The 22,691-nt window shown below is 43.1% G+C and overlaps 1 protein-coding gene across 1 annotated transcript in view; it reads right to left on the bottom strand.

The window, feature by feature from the left end:
- The window catches only part of LOC115092047 (intraflagellar transport protein 88 homolog), a 353,514-nt gene that overhangs the window by 157,926 nt on the left and 172,897 nt on the right, over positions 1–22,691 (bottom strand). The window contains exon 16 of the mRNA XM_029602513.1: positions 8,735–8,834. Coding sequence (XP_029458373.1) covers positions 8,735–8,834 — 100 coding nt within the window. The remainder of the gene's footprint in view (positions 1–8,734; positions 8,835–22,691) is intronic.

Genomic DNA, 22,691 nt, shown 5'->3' with positions numbered 1-22,691 from the left:
CTCTGCCAAGAAATTCCATAGTTTAATTGTGTACTGAGTAAAAAAATACATTCTCCAACTTGTTTTAAATGTGCTATTAGCTTTATGGAGTATCCTCTAATTCTAGTACTATTTGAAAGAGTAAATAACCATTGCTCTGTTTACCCATTGTCCCCCATTCACGATTTTATGGACCGCTATCTTATCTCCTCTAGGCTGAAGAACCCTAAGCTGTTTAGCCAGGGAGCCGTTCCATTCCTTTTATCATTTTGGTCACCCTTCTCTGTACCCTTTCTAATTCTGCTGTATCTTTTTTGAGATGGGGCAAACAGAATGGCACATAATACTCAAGGTGTGGCTGTAGAATGGATCGATTCAGAGGCTTTATGATATTATGTTTTATTTCCATTCCTTTCCTAATAAAATCTAACACTGCTTGTTTGACCACCACTGGACACTTGGCTTAGGATTTTATCTTTAGGAATATTTATTGAAAAGCAGTTAAACATACATTTGACATATAGAACACTGAGGCATGCCAAACGATCAACAGAACACAGTCAACTGTTCAAATAGATTTAGAGGGTTCTCACCCCCTTAAGCCCCCGCCCCCCCATGTATTGTCCACAACAATTCCAAGATCCTTTTCCTGGGTGGTGGAACCCAACATTAGGTACCTATACTTTCGATTATTCTTTCCTATATACATCACTTTGCATATGTCCATTTAAATTATGTCTGCCATTTGGACTCCTAATCCTCCAGTTTTGATGTTCCTTACAATTGGATAGTGATCTGACAACTTTGAACAATTTTGTATCATTTGTGAATGTGATTACCTCACTTACTACTCCATTTTCCAGATCATTTGTTCAGCTTAGAAAGAGACGTCTGAGAGGAATATGATAGAAGTCTTTAAAATCATGAAAGGTCTTGGAAAAGTATATGTGAATCAGTTATTTAAACTTTCGGATAATAGAAGGACTAAGGGGCATCCATGAGGTTATCAAGTACAGGAAAATTAGGTCTTACCTTTGCTAATTTTCGTTCCTGTAGTACCAAGGATCAGTCCAGACTGCTGGGTTATGTCCCCCGTCCAGCAGATGGAGTCAGAGAGAAAACTGAAAAGGCACCCTCTATATACTCTGGTGCGCCCCCTGCGATCCTTCAGTATAATCAATAACAAAGCAGAATGAAACAAGAAACAATGGCTGAAAACTGGTGACTAGAACAAGATAAATATGAACATTTGGAAAACGAGGAAACCAGGCGTTAGGCCATGAAATACAATCATGTAAAACGAGAACCATCTGAAACAGAAAAGCTGAAAAACAGAGCCGCCGCGGGACTCTTCACTGATATGGGCGGGCGTCTGGACTGATCCTTGGTACTACAGGAACGAAAATTAGCAAAGGTAAGACCTAATTTTCCTTTCCCTGTACGTACCAGGATCAGTCCAGACTGCTGGGAAGTACCTAAGCTGCCCTAAATGGGGTGGGACCTAGACAGTCCCGCGCAAAGCACACCGCTACCGAAAGAGTCCACCGGAGTGTGCACATCCAATCGGTAATGTCTAGCAAAAGTGTGCAAGGATTTCCAAGTAGCCGCCCGGCAAATCTCTTGAGGAGAGACAAAACCACTCTCCGCCCATGACGACGCCTGAGAGTGCAGAGAATGGGCTTTGAGACCAGCCGGAACGGTACGACCCTGACAAATGTAAGCAGAAGTAATGGTCTCCTTCAACCAGCGAGCTATCGTAGTCTTAGATGCTTTAGCTCCCTTTTTCGGACCGCTCCACAAGACAAACAGATGGTCAGACAGTCGAAAAGGGTTGGTAATCTCCAAATACCTCAACAGCGTCCGTCGCACATCCAACTTCCTAAGTTCCGGTTGTCGAGACGCATCCCTATCGTCCAGAACAAAGGCAGGGAGATCGATGGTTTGATTGATGTGAAAAGCGGAAACTACCTTCAGCAAGAAGGAAGGAACAGTACGGAGCGAAATCCCCGAATCATGAATACGGAGAAAAGGCTCTCTGCAAGACAACGCCTGGAGCTCGGATATTCGCCTAGCCGAACAAATAGCGACGAGAAACACTGTTTTGAGAGTGAGATCCTTGAGGGTAGCCCTTCATAAAGGCTCGAACGGAGAAGAACAAAGACCACGGAGAACCAAGTTTAGGCTCCAAGAGGGACAGATAGCCCGTACCGGTGGGCGTAAGTGCTTAACCCCTCTTAAAAACCACAGGTAAGCCTCTGTGAGGTCCAAAGAAGCCAAATACTCGCCTTTGTGGACCGCTGCGATAACAGAGCGCAGAGTTTCCATCCGGAAGCGCGGTATGTGTAACGCTCTGTTGATCTGCTTCAGATCCAGAATGGGACGGAATGTGCCTTCCTTCTTTGGGACGATGAAGTAAATGGAATAGCGACCCGTTCTTTGTTCGGAAGGTGGAACCGGCACGATAGCTCCAAGGTCTTGTAACCGAGTTATCGTCTGCGCAATCGCCTGCTGTTTTGCTTGGGAACCGCTGGGAGAAATGAGGAACAGGTCGCGGAGGGGCCTTGCAAACTCCAATGCGTACCCGTAATGAATGATGTCGAGAACCCACTGATCGGTAGTAATTCTGGCCAATTCCTCTCGAAAGTGAAAAAGACGTCCTCCTACTTTCGGAACTGAGGGATGAGCCAGCGTCCCTTCATTGAGCTGTTTTGGCGGCGGCACAGGAATGCGATGCTGTTTTACGCGCTGGCCGCCTGCCACGAAAGGAAGGAGTCCATGCTTGAGAACGCGTGGTAGGTTGTCTAGAAGAATAAGAGGAGGATGAGGAGCCTCTACTGGAGCGAAATCGACGCTGCCCGCGAAAACGACCGCGAAAATTGCCCGAAGACCGAAAAAACCGAGGTCTGTCCTCCGGTAACTTAAATACCTTGTTCTCCCCCAGAGAACGAATTAACTGCTCTAACTCGTCCCCAAATAAGAGTTTACCGCGAAAAGGAAAAGAACCCAGTTGTGCTTTAGAGGACGAGTCGGCAGCCCAGTGACGCAGCCAAAGTAGCCTTCTCGCCGATACTGCGGAAGACATGGAACGGGCCGAGGTGCGAAGCAGATCATAAAAAGCATCCACAGCAAAAGCTACTGCGGATTCCATGCGGTTGGCCTGCTCTGCCTCCTGCAGCGGCAGATCTTGTGATGTTAACATCTGTTGTACCCAGCGAAGGGTAGCTCGCTGCACCATGCAACTGCAAAGTGCTGCCCGTACTCCTAAGGCTGAAACCTCAAATATCCGCTTCAATAAGGTCTCCAACTTCCGATCCTGAAGATCCTTTAGGGCCGTACCTCCCGTCACCGGGATGGTAGTGTGTTTCGCCACGGCTGTGACAGCGGAATCTACTTTAGGCACCTTAAGCAACTCCAATGAATCCGCAGGTAGCGGGTAAAGTTTATCCATCGCCCGACTAACTCTAAGAGTGGCCTCTGGATTATCCCATTCTCGGTAGATAATCTGAGCAAGCTTATTATGAAAAGGAAAAGCATGCGATGGAGTGCGGAGTTCGGTCAATTCTAAGTCACCCGGTAGGTCATTTGACTCAATCTGGGGTACCGGAATTCTCAGTTCCTGTAGCACATGACTGATTAAAGGATCTAACTCCTCCTTGTGAAATAATCTGAGAATTTGAGGGTCGTCCCCTTCGACCGGATCCCCGCCCCCTATATCCATTCCTGAATCCGGGGTGGGAGTGTCCGGTAAGACCGGATCAATAGTAACATGCGCTGGAGGCTTAGGAGGAGGGGCTGGATTAGGAGGAAGGGCTGGATTAGGAGGAAGGGCTGGAATAGGGGTTCCCAAGCCCAAGCCAGTGGGAGCTGAAAGTTTGCCCCGTTTATCAGAAATAGGAGCAGCCTGTTCCCATTCAGCTTCTGCTTCCAAATAAGCTTTATGGAGCAAAAGAACAAACTGTGACGAAAAAGGGTGAGGCCTCTTCGAGGAACCTCCCCTGGCTCCTCTAGTCGGCTGAGGGCTAAGCTGCGGAGGAAATTGGGGTAGGAGGTCCTCTCCCTCCTCAGGCGACACTGAATCGCGATCGATATCGCCCAAAATGGCCGCCGACTGCCCCAAAATGGCCGCTGCCTCCGAGGACGGAGGGGAGGAGAGCCGTGGTCTGCCCGAATTTAAACTTGCCTCCTGCCGCGGAGAAGGGGAGATACCGGTCGTGGCTGTCTTCCGCGAGGGCCCCTCCCCCCCGGGAAGGCACCGGGAACAGAGGCCCTCGCGGGAGAGCCGGCGACCCGGCTCTCCACACGCTGCACAAATGGTTCCTCGAGGCATGCTGAATAACAGAGAAACGGCGCGAAAATGGCGCGAAAAGGGGCCCGGGTGACAAGCACCCCTTCCGGAGAGCACAGTGAGTAAGCAGGCGAAAAGGAAAAAATTACCTCGTTTTTTTTTAAATGCCAGTAGCGCTGTTACCAGCAGCCGAATAAAACTTGAAAACTTTTTTTTTTTTTTTTTTTTTTTTACTTGGGAGCTGGCAGAGGGTGCACCACACCCATAAAATCTAATTCTCTGAGGAATTAATACTTCTCAGGAGTCGGAGAGGGAGAGTGACCGGCCCACCTATTAATACTCCCCTCCTCTCACTGGGCTGGGCAGACAGAAAAACTCCGGGAAAAGGCTCTAGGGTAGCACCCTGCCTTGCCTGCTATGGCTCCAGAATAGGCAAAATTAGTTCTTAAATTTACAATGAGCTAGTCACCAAATCTTTAAGCCATATAATTATAATCAAACCTGACAGGGAACTTCCCCAACTACAGGAGATCAGGACCGCAGATTATGCTCTCTCATCTGCTGGAGTCAGAGATATACTGAAGGATCGCAGGGGGCGCACCAGAGTATATAGAGGGTGCCTTTTCAGTTTTCTCTCTGACTCCATCTGCTGGACGGGGGACATAACCCAGCAGTCTGGACTGATCCTGGTACGTACAGGGAACACATTTAAGACTAATCAGGGAACATTCTTTTTCACTTAATGCACAATTAAGATCTGGAATTTGTTGCCAGAGGATGTGGTTAGTGCAGTTAGTGTAGCTGGTTTAATAAAGGATTGGAGAAGTTATTGGAGAAGTCGTAGGGACTTAGGGAATGGCCTCTGCTATTACTGGCATCAGTAGCATGGGATCTTCTTACTGTTTAGGTACTTGCCAGGTTTTTGTGGCCTGGTTTGGCCTCTGTTGCAAACAGGATGCTGGACTTGATGGACCCTTGGTCTGACCCAGCATGGCAATTTCTTATGTTCTTACATAGACCTATTACAGATCCCTAGGACACTCCACTATTTATCTTTCACCACTCAAAATATGACCATTCAGTTCTACTCTTTGTCACCAATTCTTTAGCCAGTTACCCATCCATTGCCTCCTGTTCCATGACTTTTTAATTTCCTGATAGGCTCTCATGAGGGATGTTGGTAAACACCTTCTGAAAATCCAGTCACTCTATATCAATTACTCCCCCTTGTCCACATTTGTTATCCCCTTCAAAAAAATCTAACAGATTTGTAAGATAAGACTTCCCTTTGTTAAATCCATGTTTGCTTTGCCCCATTAGTCTGCGTCTGTCCATACAGTCAGCATTTCACCTGCTTCCAATATCAGGCTCACCAGACTGTAGTTTCCTGGATCACCTCTGGAACCCTTTTAATAATGGGTGCTATGTTGGCCATCCTTCAGTCATCAGATACTGTAGCTGATTTGAATGAGTATACCATCTGGTCCCAGTGATTTGTTACTTTTTAGTTTGACAGTCTGTTCTACATATTCCCAGTTCACTGTGATTTGATTCCATTCCTCTGAATCATCATCCTCAAAGAATGTTACCAGTAAAGACCAAAGCAAAGAATTCATTAATTTCTCTGCCATGACCTTGCTTCCTCAAGAGTCCCTTTTACCCCTCGGCCAAAAAGTCCCTCACTGACTTTTTGATTCTAATATACTTGAAGTAGTTTTTATTTTGAGTTTTTGCCTCTCTGGTAAGTTTCTTTTCAAATTCTCCTTTGGCCTGCCTTATTAATGTTTTACAGCTAACTTTCCAGTGCTTATGCTCTTTCCTATTCTCTTCATTTGAATCCACATTTGTTTTTGAAGGACATCCTTTTGGCTTTAATAGTTTTTCCCTTCTTCATTTAACCATGTTTGGTCTTCTTTCTACCTTTTTAATGCATAGAATATATCTAGTCTGGGTTTCTAAGACAAGAATTTTTAAACAGCATCCATGCTGCATGCAAACATTAAACCTTTGCAACTGCTCCTTTTAGTTTTTTTTCTAATTTCTTCATTTGATCATAATCCCCCTTTTTAAAGCTAAATGCTGCTGCTGTAGTTTACCTTAATGTCTTCCCTTTAATGCCTGTGTTAAATTTGATTATGTTATGATCATTATTGCCAAATGATCCCAGCACCATTACCTCTCACATCAAATCCTGCAATTCAGTGAAGATTACATCTAGAGTAGTTTTGCATCCTTGCCCCTAGCTGCAGGGATGATGTGTCCTATAGGCAGAATATGCAGCTCTGTCCTCCACTACTTGGAAGGCCTCCTCAGTCTCAAAGACTGCCTCCTAAGGAAGTTCTGCAGTAGATAGAGATCCCTGAGAAATAAAAATTCTACATCTGTACCACCATTAGGATACCTAAATGGGGTATTGAGTCTGGAGCCATATTGTGGTAAGACAGCAGCATTCCCTTTTGCAAAGCTTTAACTAGTTTCTAAAACTGTGGTATAAATAAATTAGATCATTCAAATGGATGTCCTAGAAAGTGTCTCTTACAGGATGATCCACAGATTAACTCTTTAGCCAGTCCTTTCCTAGCAGCACTCTTCAGACCATGGGCTTGGAGGCAATTAGATGAAAGAGCAGACAATATCAGCCAAGAACTTGACTGCTATACAGCAATGAGACTAGGCTTGCTGGTTACACACCTGGCTTGTCCAGGGCCTCCTGCAACGTCAGAGACCATTTAATTAAGATCTTAAGAGACGAAAGCTCAATGCACAACATTCTGATGCAAATAACCATTTATGTTACACTTTCTGTTCAAGGCTGTCCCTCTTTTTCTATAGCATCTCTCATGTCAGTCCTGATCTCCAAAGGAATAATGGTATCATGGGTGATACCTGCATTTGAGGAATCCATAATACAGGATTCTACCCCCAGGTCTACTTTGGTAGGCTGTTCAGTGCTATCATGGCTCTGGGCAAGAATTTCTCTGTTTTGATAAGCTCTTCAATAGCCAAGTGGATTGGTAGCATCTTATAGTCTCTGTGCCATTCAGGGGCTCTAAGAGTCCCAGTACCACGCTATCTAATGTAAGAATGACTGATACTTTCTTTTGCAAGGAATTCATGTAGTATCAGGCTTGGATTTTTCAATAGGCACATCAGATGTGTGCCTAGGGCAGCAGAAATTGGGGGGGGGGGAGGGGGGAACGACAATAGGCTAGCTGAAGATTTGCTGTCTTCCAATAAAAATAATATAAATTATACTAATAAATATAGAATAAAATTACTTTAGCTTCATAATGTAATATAAAAGATGGAAATATTTGCCTTTTTGCCACAGGATCTACCCTTAAGCTGCCATAGAAACTAGGAGGGACTGTGTCTTAGACCTTCTGCCCTCTGTTGTCCAACCTTGGGGGGGGGGGGGGGGGGAGGGAACAAGAGGATGACAGGGGATGACAGCACCAACAGTGCCTACGGGCACCGAAATCCTAAATCCATCACCTTGTAGTACTCATTGTATAATCAAGCTTTTACCTGTTATGATTCTCTTCTCTTCAAAAAGAGTGTGAGCCAGGTAGACCTGGAGCTCAGAGTACACCACATTATCAGGGCCATTTATAAGGCACTATAGGGCTTGCACTGGACCGTAGGCCCCATGGGGAACTGGTTGCACACTCCAGGTTACATAATTTATAATACTTTATGTCTCATAGTCTAACTATTATTGGTAGTATTATACCAGTATATTACATATGCTCTTAAAGGTGAATTTTAAAAGCCAGACCTGCACCGAAATTAGGAGATGCACGAATATGTCAGGCTCACGCATGATGAGCAGATTTTATAAACCACCCAGATATGCATGTAAATGCAGCTGTGAGCACATCTCGGAACTCCTCAAAAAAGAGTGGGGTATGGGCATGCTCTGGGTGGGGCATGGGTGTTTCAGAACTTTAAGTTAAACAGAAATTTGTGCGTAAATACTTACACAATCTGGAGCATGCAGAGGCCCCCTGCCGCTTAACTTTACTTCTGCTATGGATGGCGTGTAAGCACCAAAAAACCCCCCACAAAGCCATTTTGGAGGGGTTTAAAGGGTCTGGCATAATTGGAGGGTGTACAGGCTATCAAATCAGAGGAGTTTCAAGGACCTACCAGTTAACTGGGTGAACTGGGAACGAACTGGTAAAACTGGCAAATGTGTTGATGCGCGTTTCTTTTAAAATTCCCCCACTTATGCAGTAGAAGCGGCTTTTGCGCAAACAGGTGCGTGCCCACTTAAAATTTGGCGCACTTGTGTGCACGGCCAGGCTATTTTATAACATGCATGCATGTAGGCGCGTATGTTATAAAATAACCAAGGCTCTGGGCACAGACCGACAAATATGTGCACCCATGTGCTGGTTTGAAAGTTACTGTCCCTGCGTATTGCTATCAATATATTATTGAAAAAATTATATATAAATGGGATACTACCTGGTTAAAATCTCTTTGTCTCAAATATGTAATTGCTTTATTTATTTCCAGGTCATTGGCTAGCTCCACATACTGGGATGTTTTTACTACCTCAACACACCTAAAGTACAAAAGAAAGTGATCAGTAGTGTTAATAAGTTCACCCACATTAAAAGTTTATTTAAATCATATCATTGATCATTTTAATTTTAAATGTTTAGAAATATGCACACACATTATGGTTATACATTTGGATTTAATTACTCACATTTCCAAACCTGTACTGAAGACAAGTTAAAATTCAAGTACAGTAGGTAGGTTCCTGTCCAAATAGGGCTTACAGTCTAAGCTGGGACACAATTTTATCACAGTTCATGTACATGAACCAGGAATGCAATATAAAATATAAGAGGAGCATATAGTCACTTGCATTATTATTTTACATATATATTTTCTAACAATTCTGTTTTATACATCAAAATGTAAGCATTATTCAGTTTTCCCACAGGTCATTTACAAACAATAGAAATACACATTGTATTCTTGTTAAAATATGAATTTATGTAGCTGCATTACAAATAAAATTGTAAATATACAATATTAATATATTTATTTAAAATGCACAGAAAAAATGTTTACAATTGTACTAGCATATCTACAAATGATTATTTAGGTTAACCTGTGTCATGAGAAAGTTTCTAAGTAAGAAGGACCTGATTTAAGAAAGATCCATTTCACTTTTACTCCAGAGGAACCAAATGAATTCTACTGCTCATTAACGTAAACACAAATTGTTAACATGTGCAAAATGCCTGTGTTATCTATTGCAAGCAGCTAAGACAGGGCTTCCCACTCCTGTGCTGGGAGCCCCACAGCCAGTCAGGATATCCACAATGAATTTGCATGAGATAACTTAGAATATACTGAGTCTCCATGATATGCAAAGTTATCTCATGCATATTCATTATGGATAGCCTGAAATCTCTAATGGCTGTAGGATCCCCAGTACGTGTTTGGGAAGCCCTGTTGCTAACACATGCGAACTGTATTGTTAACACATGTAAAGAAGCTTTCATGTTAATACAAAATCTATGTTAATGAGGTTATGAAATGCAAAAGCATAAACATTGCTCATTACTTTTTAGTGCAGAGAAAAAGTGCATGCATTAAAATGCACAAAATTTTACATACATGCATTAACACCAAAAACATCACTACTTGTCAGGGAGTATAAGTAAGTTTGTGTATTTACTGTCTGCCTTAATTTGTGGACTTTTACAGGTGTATATCTGTGGCAATACATGCTTCATTTGAATCATATGTCAGATGTTAATACAGTTTAATAAATCAGCCCTTAAGTTATTGCATGTTGAGAAAGTATAATTACTTACCTGTAGGTTCGTTCTTTGAAGACAGCATCTCAATGGAGTTACATACATGGGTCATATGACCTGTCATATGCATCATTAGAGAATGTTTGTAGAGCTTTCCAGAAAAAGCTTCAATGTGCACAGCTGCGGTCCCATATGCCAAAGGACCAATAGCAATGCAATTGTATTAAATCTCTTTGTTAAATATATATGACTTAGGAGGGAGAGAGAGAGGAGAGCAGAGGACTGCAGCGGCGCGGCTTGGCTTTTGTTTTTCCACCTTCAGCTGGTCCCGAGGCAGGGCTGTTTGAGGCCAGATGGTCCGCCTCGTGACGTCGGCTGCTGAGAGGGGCGGACCCGCAAGCGGCAATAAAACCTCCCGCTCTGCGGCGCGTAGCAGAGCCGGCGCGTCGCTTAAGCCGCGCGTGCTCAAGGGGCACGCGTGCAGTCAGCGGACTTTGCTGGACTTCGCCGGAATCGCCTAAAAGTAAGAACAAAATAAATCCTACTCCTCTCTCTCGGGGTCACATATTCCAGTAAATTCAGCATAAGAGGGAAAGTTGAGATATATCTTGTTTTTCCTTTTAATCATAGTTATGCCTCCCAAACGTAAAGGCAGGGTAAGAGTCTTTCCTACTCTCCCGATGCCGTCCTTGACGCAACAAGAAATAACCAGCTTTATGGCCTCTCCTATCCTATTAGCTAGAGATGCCAAGGACTTTGATGTACCAAGGGGTTAGGGAGGGCCCCTTGTGTCTGCAGAAGAGGCCTCTCTTAGCCCAAACACCGGGCTACCACCAGTACAAAGGGAGAAGGGAAATGCTCCTGAATCAACTGTAGAGGAGCATGAAGATCTTGGGCTTATTGCGGGGAATATTCAATCCCGCATTTATAGTTCAAATGAGAAAAAAGACACTTCAGTCACCCCTTCACTTGTTGTAGGGGGAAATGAAAGTTTGTCTCTGGTAACTCCTGGAATGGAGGGGAAAGACTCTATGCCAAATATCCAGTTATCAGGACCCCTAACCCGTCCAGCACTGGTAACATTAGAAACTTTGTGGGATATGATGGCAGGCATGACAACTAATATTAAAGATTTGGAAAGGAAAATGGATTTATTTAATGGGAAATATGAACAGGAATACCTAGAGACCCAAAAGCAGATAAAAGAAACTAATGAGAGAGTTAAACATCTGGAAGATCAGGGAAAGAAATCATTGGAGTTTAATGCAGCTGTGGTGAAAGACAGGGATGTTATAAGTAGGAGATTAGAAATGTTGGAAAATAACACAAAAAGGTTCAACTTAAGATTTTTAAATTTCCCAAGAATAGTTGGGGAAGAGCCATTAATATCTTTAAAAAAAGTTTTTGTTGAGCAATTAGGGTTTACCTTAGAGCAGGGGTCAGGAACCTTTTTGGCTGAGAGAGCCATAAACGCCACATATTTTAAAATGTAATTCCATGAGAGCCATACAATATGTTTAAAACTAAATACAAGTAAATGTGTGCATTTTATGTAAGATCACACTTTTAAAGTACAATAAGTCTCTGAAAATATTACACCAGGCCTTAAGACACCAATACATCTCCTATTAGGAAAACGGACCAAGTCAGGCTGCTATAGAGTCCTACACAGAAACTACACGCCAGCAGAAAACCTCACCTGAATCACGTGCTGTCCCTCACCTAACATAGAATAAAGAGACCAAAACGCATAACAAGAAGCATGCAGACAAAAACTGAATTGGAAACTGCAACAAGCCAGAGTCTCTGTATGCAGTGTAACAAAGGAAAAAAGAAACATCACACATCCTTATAAAACAAATCAAGAAATATAAAATCATCAGCAGTAAAACTGTACTAACAAAAAGAACATATTTCGAAACAGCTGATGAGTGGAATATCCAATAATTAAAAAACTCATATAAAACATTTCCAGATACCAACAAAATATTTCAAAATAGCAGACACAAAGATCCAGTAATGAAAAATAATAAGGATACAAAATTTTTTTTGCTCTGCATACCTGGGAACGTTTGATATCCAGGTGTCCTGAGATTGTTCTGAATTAGCAGGAGGTGGGGTGGTTTGCTTGGAACTTTCTCCTCTCTCAGTCACATACCAGCGCTCTCTCTCACACTGGCTCTCAATGACACACCTATACACACATGCTCTCAGTCACTCACATATACAAATGTTTTTTTCTCTCTCACTTATATAGGCTCTTAATTACACATTTACACACATGCTGTCTATCTTTTCACGCTTACACACACACAGGCTTTCAATCACATAAATACATGCTGTCTTTTTCTCTCACACACAGACTCTCATTCACATGCTTACAAACATGTCCTCTCTCTCTCTCATTTAAACACAGGCTCTCAATCACATACTCACATGCTCCCTCACCTAAATCAGCTCTCAATCACACAGACACACATGGTCTCTCTCTCTCATTTAAACACAGGCTCTCAATCACATACTCACATGCTCCATCACCTAAACCAGCTGTCAATCAGACACAGACACACATGATCTCTCTCTTACTTATACACACAGGCTCTTAATCATACATACACATGATTTCTCTCACACACAAAGGATCTCAATCATACACACATACTCTTTCACACAAACAGGTTTTTCAATCACAAACTTACACATACAGGTTCCCAATGGTAAACTACATTCATGCTCTCTCTCTCACAGGCAGGATCTCAATCACAGACATACTCTCTTTCACATATACAGGCTCTCAATCATTCACATACATGCAATCTCTCACTCACACACACAGGATCTCAAACACACATGCTTGCTCGCTCATTCACTCTCTCTCTCCCCCTTTCCCCCCCCCCCCCCCCGGGAACTCGCGGCAGCAGCAGCCACCTCCCAACGCTAACCTCCTTCATTTTCAGCCCTCGCGGAGGCGAAGGCGGAGTCCCATCGGCCGCGGTTGAAGATTTTCATTTTCCTCCGAGCCGCGCTGCAGTCTTCTTCCCGCGCAGGCACCCGATGCTCTCCACTTCCTCTTCCGGGCCGCGGGAAGAAGAGAGCACCGGCGTGCTCTCTTCTTCCCGCGGCCCGGAAGAGGAAGTGGAGAGCATCGGGTGCCTGCGCGGGAAGACCCGCGCAGGCACCCGATGACTCCAGCGCTGGCACCCGGCTGACACCCGATGACTCCCGCGCAGGCACCCGGATTGACTCCAGTCGGCGTGCTCTCTTCTCCTCCCCCCGCGGCCCGGAAGAGGAAGTGGTGAGCATCGGGTGCCTGCGCGGAAGAAGAGACCACGCTAGTGTGGTCTCTTCTTCCCGCGCAGGCACCCGATGCTCTCCACTTCCTCTTCCGGCCGCGGGGGGGGGGGGGAGGAGAAGAGAGCACGCCGGTGTGCCGCTGACTCCAGCTGTCCCTGCCGCGTTCCGCCCGGGCTGACAGCATTTTAAGCCCGGGCGGCGGCGGACCGGGGAGCAGCTGGGTCAGCGGGGAACCGCGAAGTATGGCGACACGTGTCTGCGAGCCAGATGCAGCCCTCAAAAGAGCCATATCTGGCTCGCGAGCCATGGGTTCCCGACCCCTGCCTTAGAGCGTTCTCCCACTGTTAACAATTGTTATTTCCTCCCCATTAGAAATGAATTGCCTAGGTTAGAAAATTTCCAGGGAGATCTTACCAATTTTTTGGAGGACTCCACAGCAAATGTAATAAGTTGGGGAACTTTGTTGGTTACCTTTTACTCCACTGCAGATATTAATGCTATAATGAAAAAATATTTTAGTAAGTATCCAATTACTTATTTTGAAAAACCTATAAAAATTTTCCCTGATCTGGCTCCCTCTACTCAATTGCGATGTAAGGCCTTTTTGGTATTTCGCCAAGAAATTATCTCGCTAGGTTTTTCCTATGTACTACGTTATCCGTGCAAGTGTATAATACAAAAACAAGAAAATACATATATATTTTTTGTTCCTGACCAATTAAAAATGTTTCTGGATCAAGCTAGATTGCCTACCTCAACCCCAGTTTCTAGTTAAAACAAAGAAAAGAGGTATAGGATATGCAAATTCGTTTTAAAAAGATTTTCTTTGTTAATTCTCCCAAGTGTAGGAATAATAACCCTCCAGTTTGATTGATAAACCAATGTGGTGGTTAATTGTGTTTAATTTTCTAGTAAGTGTTAATATATTGCATTAATCATACATTGTTATTACATAATATGCAATGAGAATATGAATATTGTATAGTGAAAAGTGATAAATAAAGAATTAAAAAAAATATATATATATGACTTAATGTTCTCTTCTATTTTTCTTGTCAGTGTGTTTCTGGGACTTTAATACAATTATTTTTTTCTAGTGGCACCATGTGTTTTTGGTTCTATTTTGTATTGCCCTTCAGACTGTTTCAACAGTCATACTTAACATGGATTTATGATACAATAATAGTACAAACAAGTGCTGTCATTCAGAAGCCAGGGTACCTAAAAGTTTGAGTTTTTTACATTTTAAGGTGAATTTTAAAAGCCCTATGTGCACCAAAGCTGGGAGATATGTGCATGTCTCGGGCCGGTGCACGCTGAGATTTTAAGAAGCACCGAGTATGCATGTATCTCCTGGTACATGCACAAATCAGAAAATTAAAAAAGGGCAGGGCATGGGCGTGGTCTGGGCAGAGCATGGGTGGGACATGGGCATTCCGGGAAGGTCACTTGAAATGTATATGTAAATATTTATGCACACAAACGTGCTGGGGGTCTCCTACCGCATAACTTTACTTCTGCTATGGATGGAGTGTAAGTTTTAAAATAAAAAAAATCAGGGCTAGTCAATGGGGTTTGAAGGGTCTGGGCTAATAGGGTAAAAGGGAGGAAGGTTAATTAGTGGGGTTAGGAAGTCGGGAGCCTTTAACTGGGTGAACTGGGAATGGAATGGGGAAACTGGTAACTGCATCAGCACGTATCTAATAAAATCCCCCCACTTATGCGGTACAGCCACCATTTACATGCATCCTTACAAAATTGCATGCACATGAATGCGCATATAGTTGATTTTATAGCACGCACATATGTTATAAAATGGTTGCGCCATTTGCGCGAGCCATCATAGCGCATTACATTCCTGTTCATTTAGTCAATGCTCATAACATCTTAAGTGCAGATTTTTATTTCATTTCCAGATTTCCAGTAACTATTCCACGTTACTGTTGCTAGTAATAGCAGTGGCTATTTTCTAAGTCAACCTAATTAATAGCAGGTAATGGACTTCTCCTTCAAGATTTAGATTGCTTCTCTAATCTATTGAATTGGATTAGATACCATGTATTCACAGTGCTCTAGAGCAGATAATGCACATTGTTATAATACAATGGTTAATATCATAGCTTAAGAATAGGATGTTAATGACTTCTTCTGCAGTGAGTGGTAGAGAAACTAAACTCCCAGGTTTGCAGCTATGTATTGCAATCATTATGCTATAATTCCAGAGAAAAATGTCTAGCATTGCAATTAATTTTGCCTTACTAACTGGTGGCCTGCTTATTTCGCAAATCATACATCAGGTTCTTCTATCTGGAAAAGGGGGGTGTACAGGGAAAAACATGATACTATATAGCCTAAGCTCACTCTTACTTTCATACTTTCTCCTATCAACTACTGCACAAATTGGTGGTAACCTTCATGCTACTTTATACCACTTAGATTCTATAACAGTACAACTGACATAAAAACATAAGAACATGCCATACTGGGTCAGACCAAGGGTCCATCAAGCCCAGCATCCTGTTTCCAACAGTGGCCAATCCAGGCCATAAGAACCTGGCAAGTACCCAAAAACTAAGTCTATTCCATGTCACTGTTGCTAGTAATAGCAGTGGCTATTTTCTAAGTCAACCTAATTAATAGCAGGTAACGGACTTCTCCTCCAAGAACTTATCCAATCCTTTTTTAAACACAGCTACATTAACTGCACTAACCACATCCTCTGGCAACAAATTCCAGAGGTTAATTGGGTGTTGAGTGAAAAAGAACTATCTCTTTCTCCGATTAGTTTTAAATGTGCCACATGCTAACTTCATTGAGTGCCCCCTAGTCTATTATCTGAAAGAGTAAATAACCGATTCACATCTACCTGTTCTACACTTCTAATGATTTTAAACACCTCTATCATATCCCCCCTCAGCCATCTCTTCTCCAAACTGAAAAGTCCTAACCTCTTTAGTCTTTCCTCATAGGGGAGCTGTTCCATTCCCCTTATCATTTTGGTCTCCCTTCTCTGTACCTTCTCCATCGCAACTATATTTTTTTTTAGATGCGGCGATCAGAATTGTACACAGTAATCAAGGTGCGGTCTCACCATGGAGCGATACAGAGACAATATGACATTTTCCGTTTTATTCACCATTCCCTTTCTAATAATTCCCAACCTTCTGTTTGCTTTTTTGACTGCTGCAGCACACTGAACCGACGAATCCAATGTGTTATCCACTATGATGCTTAGATCTCTTTCTTGGGTGAAAGCACCTAATATGGAACATAACATTGTGTAACTATAGCATGGGTTATTTTTCCCTAGATGCATCACCTTGCATTTATCCACAATAAAATTCATCTGCCATTTCGATGCCCAATTTTCCAGTCTCACCAAGGTCTTCCTGCAATTATCACAATCTGCTTGTGATTTAACTACTCTGAACAATGTTTGTATCATCTGCAAATTTGAATACCTCACTCGTCGCATTTCTTTCCAGATCATTTATAAATATATTGAAAAGTAAGGGTCCCCAATACAGATCCCTGAGGCACTCCACTGCCCACGCCCTTCCACTGAGAAAACTGTCCATTTAATCCTACTCTGTTTTCTGTCTTTTAGCCAGTTTGTAATCCACGAAAGGACATTGTCACCTATTCCCATGACATTTTACTTTTCCTAGAAAGCTTCCCATGAGGAACTTTGTCAAATGCCTTCTGAAAATCCAAGTACAGTACATCCTTACCGGTTTTACCTTTATCCACATGGTTTATTAACTCCTTCAAAAAAGTGAAGCAGATTTGTGAGATAAGCCTTACCGTGTGTAAAGCCATGCTGACTTTGTTCCATTAAACCATGTCTTTCTATATGTTCTGTGATTTTTTGATCTTTAGAACACTTTCCACAGTTTTTTCCTGGCACTGAAGTCAGGCTAAACAGGTCTGAAGTTTCTCGGATAGCCCCTGGAGCCCTTTTTAAATATTGGGGTTACATTAAGCTATCCTCCAGGTCTTCAGGTACAATGGATGATTTTAATGATAGGTTACAAATTTGTACTAATAGGTCTGAAATTTCATTTTTGAGTTCCTTCAGAACTCTGGGGTGTATACCATCCGGTCCAGGTGATTTACTACTCTTCAGTTTGTCAATCAGGCCTACCAAATCTTCTAGGTTCACTGTGATTTGGTTCAGTCCATCTGAATCATTTCCCATGAAAACCTTCTCTGGTACGGGGACCTCCCCAACATCCTCTTCAGTAAACACCGAAGCAAAGAAATCATTTAATTTTTCCGCAATGGCGTTATCTTCTCTAAGTGCCCCTTTAACCCCTTTAACGGTCCAACTGACTCCCTCACAGATTTCTGCTTCGGATATATTTTAAAAAGTTTTTACTTGAGTGTTTTTACCTCTATGGCCAACTTCTTTTCAAATTCTCTCTTAGCCTGTCTTATCAATTTATTACATTTAACTTGCCAACGCTTATGCATTATCCTATTTTCTTCTGTTGGATCCTTCTTCCAATTTTTGAATGAAGATCTTTTGGCTAAAATAGCTTCTTTCCCTTCCCCTTTTAACCATGCCGGTAATCGTTTTGCCTTCTTTCCACCTTCTTAATGTGTGGAATACATCTGGTATTTTTTAACAATGACCATGCCTCTTGCACACTTTTTACTTTTGTAGCTGATCCTTTCAGTTTTTTTCTATTTTCTCATTTTATCAAAGTTTCCCTTTTGAAAGTTTAGCACGAGAGCCATGGATTTGCTTACTGTCCCCCTTCCAGTCATTAATTCAAATTTGATCATATTATGATCACTATTGCCAAGCGGCCCCACCACCGTTACCCTCCCTCACCAAATCCTGTGCTCCACTGAGAATTAGATCCTAAAATTGCTCCCTCTCTTGTTGGTTCCTGAACCAATTGATCCATAAAAATGACATTTATTCCATCCAGGAACTTTATCTCTCTAGCATGTCCCCGATGATACATTTACCCAGTCAATATTGGGGTAATTGAAATCTCCCATTATTACTGCACTACCAATTTGGTTAACTTCCTAATTTCTCTTAAGATTTCACTGTCCGTCTCACCATTTATTTATTTTATTTGGAACTTTTATATACCGACATTCATGTGAAAAAGTACATATCATATCGGTTTACAGCGAAACGAGAGAAGCATAAATGAATGCGTTACATCGAACAAGGGTTACGGGAACTGGGATCAAAATTACAAAGAAATACTATGTTCTTCCTGATACATAACAGGGTGGCAAAAAACTGACTTAGATAGAAAAGATACCATGAAGGAAACAGATCCAAAGTAATTCGTGGCTAGTGGGTTGAGGTGATAGTGAGAGGCAAGACCTGTCTGCGAGATAGAATCATTGTTTAGAGTTCGGAAAACTTGACTGAAAGAGTAGTCCAGTTATAATAGAAATGGCAGATGGATGGATCATCTGAATTTACTGAAAAAGCTTGAGAGAAGAGCCAGGTTTTTGAGTTTTTTTTTTTAAGGTTGTCAAGCATCTTTCTTGCCGGAGGTCTGGCGGGAGGAGCATTCCACTGCGAAGGGCCAGCTGTGGAAAGAGCTCATTTCCTTAAGGAGGATTTGACAGGGGGGGGCGTAGTAGAGTGGGTCTCTATAAGCAGATCTGATCGGTTTAGCGGGATTGTGGTGACGAAGAGAGATATTTTGATCAGGTGGGGATAGATTGTGTAAGGCTTTGTGTATAATCATTAGGACTTTATACTGGATTTTAAATTTGACTGGGAGCCAGTGAAGGTTACGCAGGATGGGTGTGATGTGCTCTCTTTTGCTGGTCTTGGTCAAAATCCTCGCCGTAGCGTTCTGCAGCATCTGCAAGGGTTTGATGGTGTTTGCTGGTAGACCGAAAAGAAGCAAATTGCAGTAATCTATTTTCAAAAAAAATGATGGCTTGAAGAACAGAGCGGTAGTCTTGGAAGTGTAGAAGGGGTCTCAGTCATTTTAGGACTTGTAGTTTGAAAAAACAGTCTTTTGTGGTGTTATTGACAAATTTTTTTAGGTTCAGTTGGTTGTCCATGATGACTCCGAGGTTTCTCACATGGGAGGAGAAGATAGGTTGCATGGTGAGCTGATTGTTGGAGGCTGCTTTGGTGTCCTCCCGGGATATGAGGAGGAGTTCTGTCTTATTGGTGTTAAGGACTAAGTTGAGGCTTGTGAGAAGGTGGTTGATAGATTGAAGGCAATTTTTCCAGAAGCAGAGGGTTTTGTGGAGTGAGTCCTTAATCGGGATGAGAATTTGCACATCGTCGGCGTATATATAGTGAGTTAACTTTAGATTTATTAGGAGCTGGCAGAGAAGGTCATCCGGTATAGTTGGGGAAGTAAGTTTGGTGAGGGCCGAGACGTATGAGAACAATGCTTTAGAGTCGAAGATGAAATGGTGGATTTTCTGTGCGAAGAAGTCTCTCTTAGTTCATAGGATAGAGATCCTGTAGTGATGCATGAGGATTTATATGCAGCCTGATTTTCTAAGGATGGATTTTTTCGCCAGATGTGTTCGCCGCTTCTTAATTCTTGACCAGGTGGATGGTAGTATACTCCTATCATTATAGTCTTCCCCGATACACAAGGGAATTTCTACCCATAAAGATTCAATTGTGCAATTTAGGGGTAGATTTTCAAAGGGTTACAAGCGTAACCCCCCGAAAAACCTACCCCAAACCCCCCCCTGCGTGCACCGAGCCTATCTTGCATAGGCTGTCGGCGCGCGCAAAGCCCCGGGATGCATGTAAGTCCCGGGGCTTTCCTGGGGGGGGGCATGTTGGGGGGGTGTCGCGGCCGGCGCATCATCAGGGGCATTCCGGGGGCGTGGCCGCGGCCTCGCGGACCAGCCTCCGGACCAGACCATGGCGCACCGGCAGCCGGCCTGGCATGTGCAAATTACGCCTGCCTCGGGTAGGCATAACTTGTGCAACAAAGGTAGGGGGGTGTTTTAGATAGGGCTGGGGGGTGGGTTAGGTAGGAGAAGGGAGGGGAAGGTGCGGGGGGGGGGGGGGGTGGAAGGAAATTTCCCCTCCGGGGCCGCTTCGATTTCGGAGCGGCCCTCGGAAGGGAACGGAGGCAGGCTGTGTGGCTCGGCGCGTTTAGGCTGCTGATTTTGGGCAGAATTGCGCGCGCTGACCCCGGATTTTAACAGATACATGCAGCTACGTGCGTATCTATTGAAATCCGGCGTACTTTTGTTTGCGCCTGGTGCGCGAACAAAAGTACGCGCACACATAGTTTTATAAAATCTGCCCATTAGTCTCATGCAGGATGTTTATCCAGTTGGACTCTATGCCATCCAGGACATAAAGCGCTACACCGCCTCCCGGGTGCTCCTCTCTGTCATTGTGATATAATTTGTACCCCAGTATAGCACTGTCCCATTGGTTGTCCTCCTTCCACCATGTCTCTGAGATGCCAATTAAGTCTATGTCATCATTCACTGCTAGCATGCAAGAAGGGCGGAGTTAAGAGCACACACATTTAGGTAAATCACAGCAAAATAATTGTGCGGCAATACATTAAACTGGACAATAGCACTATAAACGAAGCATAAACAGTTAATAAGTGCACACACCAATAGTGCACAAAATTTAAATCAAAACGAAGCGTAAACACGTAGTTTATACTATTGGTGTGTGCACTTATTAAACTGTTTATGCTTCGTTTATAGTGCTATGTCCAGTTTAATGTATTGCCGCACATTATTTGCTGTGATCATTCAATGCTATACATTCTAATTCTCCCATCTTACTTTTTAGACTTCTGGCATTAGCATCAAACATTTCAAAGTGTGCTTTTTGTTTGTATTTCATTCTGCTTTTTAATTGATAGGGATATGTTATAATTTTTTTAGCTCAGGTGAGTTTTTTAGTTACAGGCACTTGGATTACTTTTCTTATTATTGGAACCCTCACTGTTGGATGCCCTAATTCTAATGCATCATTAGTATCCTTTGAAGATACCTCTCTCCGAACCATGCGCTGCTGAGCGACTGTCGGCTTTCCCCTTGTTCTAGTTTTAAAGCTGCTCTATCTCCTTTTTAAAGGTTAGCGCCAGCAGTCTGGTTCCACCCTGGTTAAGGTGGAGCCCATCCCTTCGGAAGAGACTCCCCCTTCCCCAAAAGGTTCCCCAGTTCCTTACAAAACCGAATCCCCCTTCCTTGCACCATCATCTCATCCATGCATTGAGACTCCGGAGCTCTGCCTGCCTCTGGGGACCTGCGCATAGAACAGGAAGCATTTCAGAGAATGCTACCCTGGAGGTTCTGGATTTAAGCTTTCTACCTAAGAGCCTAAATTTGGCTTCCAGAACCTCTCTCCCACATTTTCCTATGTCGTTGGTGCCCACATGTACCACAAACAGCCGGCTCCTCCCCCAACACTGTCTAAAATCCTATCTAGGTGACGCGTGAGGTCAGCCACCTTCGCACCAGGTAGGCATGTTACCAGGCGACCCCTCATACCCACCATCCACCCAGCTGTCTATATTTCTAATAATCGAATCACCAGCTATGACGGCCGACCTAACCCTTCCCTCATGGGCAGTAGGCCTTGGGGAGTTATCCTCAGTGTGAAAGGACAATGCACCATCTGGAGAGCAGGTCCTTGCTACAGGATCCTTTCCTGCTGCACCAGGTTGATGCTCTCCAATCATGAGCCTTTTTCCTCCAAGGCAGCGCCAGGGCTGCCAGTCTGAAGTTGGGACTTGGCTACTATGTCCCTGAAGGTCTCATCTATATACCTCTCTGTCTGCCTCAGCTTCTCCAGGTCTGCCACTCTAGCCTCCAGAGATCAGACTCGTTCTCTGAGAGCCATGTACAATTTCTCACCGGCGGGTAAAAAATCATACATGTGACACTCGATGCAAAAGACAAAATGTGGAGCAGTTTTTAAAGTGCATTTACATGTCAAGAAAAGTGAAATGTCTATTTATATTAATTGCACAGCATATAGTTGAGAAAATAAATTAGAAAATCAACATTTAAATGTTTGATTGTAAATTTTATGTCAACTTCACTGTTAGAAAAAAAATATGCTAAATAGAAAGTTATAAAATGTGAACTATTTTTATTCTGCTACATAATATTCCTTTATTTAATCAAATTAAAAGCAGCTGTTTAATTCTCAAGAACATATGGACAAACAGAACTTTAAAGTTAGAATTCAGGTCACAGTGGGGCTAGACTGCAGCATGATTGGTTGCATAATATATCATCATGTCAAGACTCATGCTTGAACTTTGGTCATTCTGTCTCAAAAAGGGAGGGAATAATGGGGTATGTATCCAGTTAAATAATTTACACTACTGGCCAGTCAAAGACCACTATTCCAA

This window comes from Rhinatrema bivittatum, chromosome 5 (genome assembly GCF_901001135.1).
Source record: "Rhinatrema bivittatum chromosome 5, aRhiBiv1.1, whole genome shotgun sequence".
NCBI lineage: Eukaryota > Metazoa > Chordata > Amphibia > Gymnophiona > Rhinatrematidae > Rhinatrema > Rhinatrema bivittatum.
This window is presented reverse-complemented; position numbering and strand designations above follow the sequence as displayed.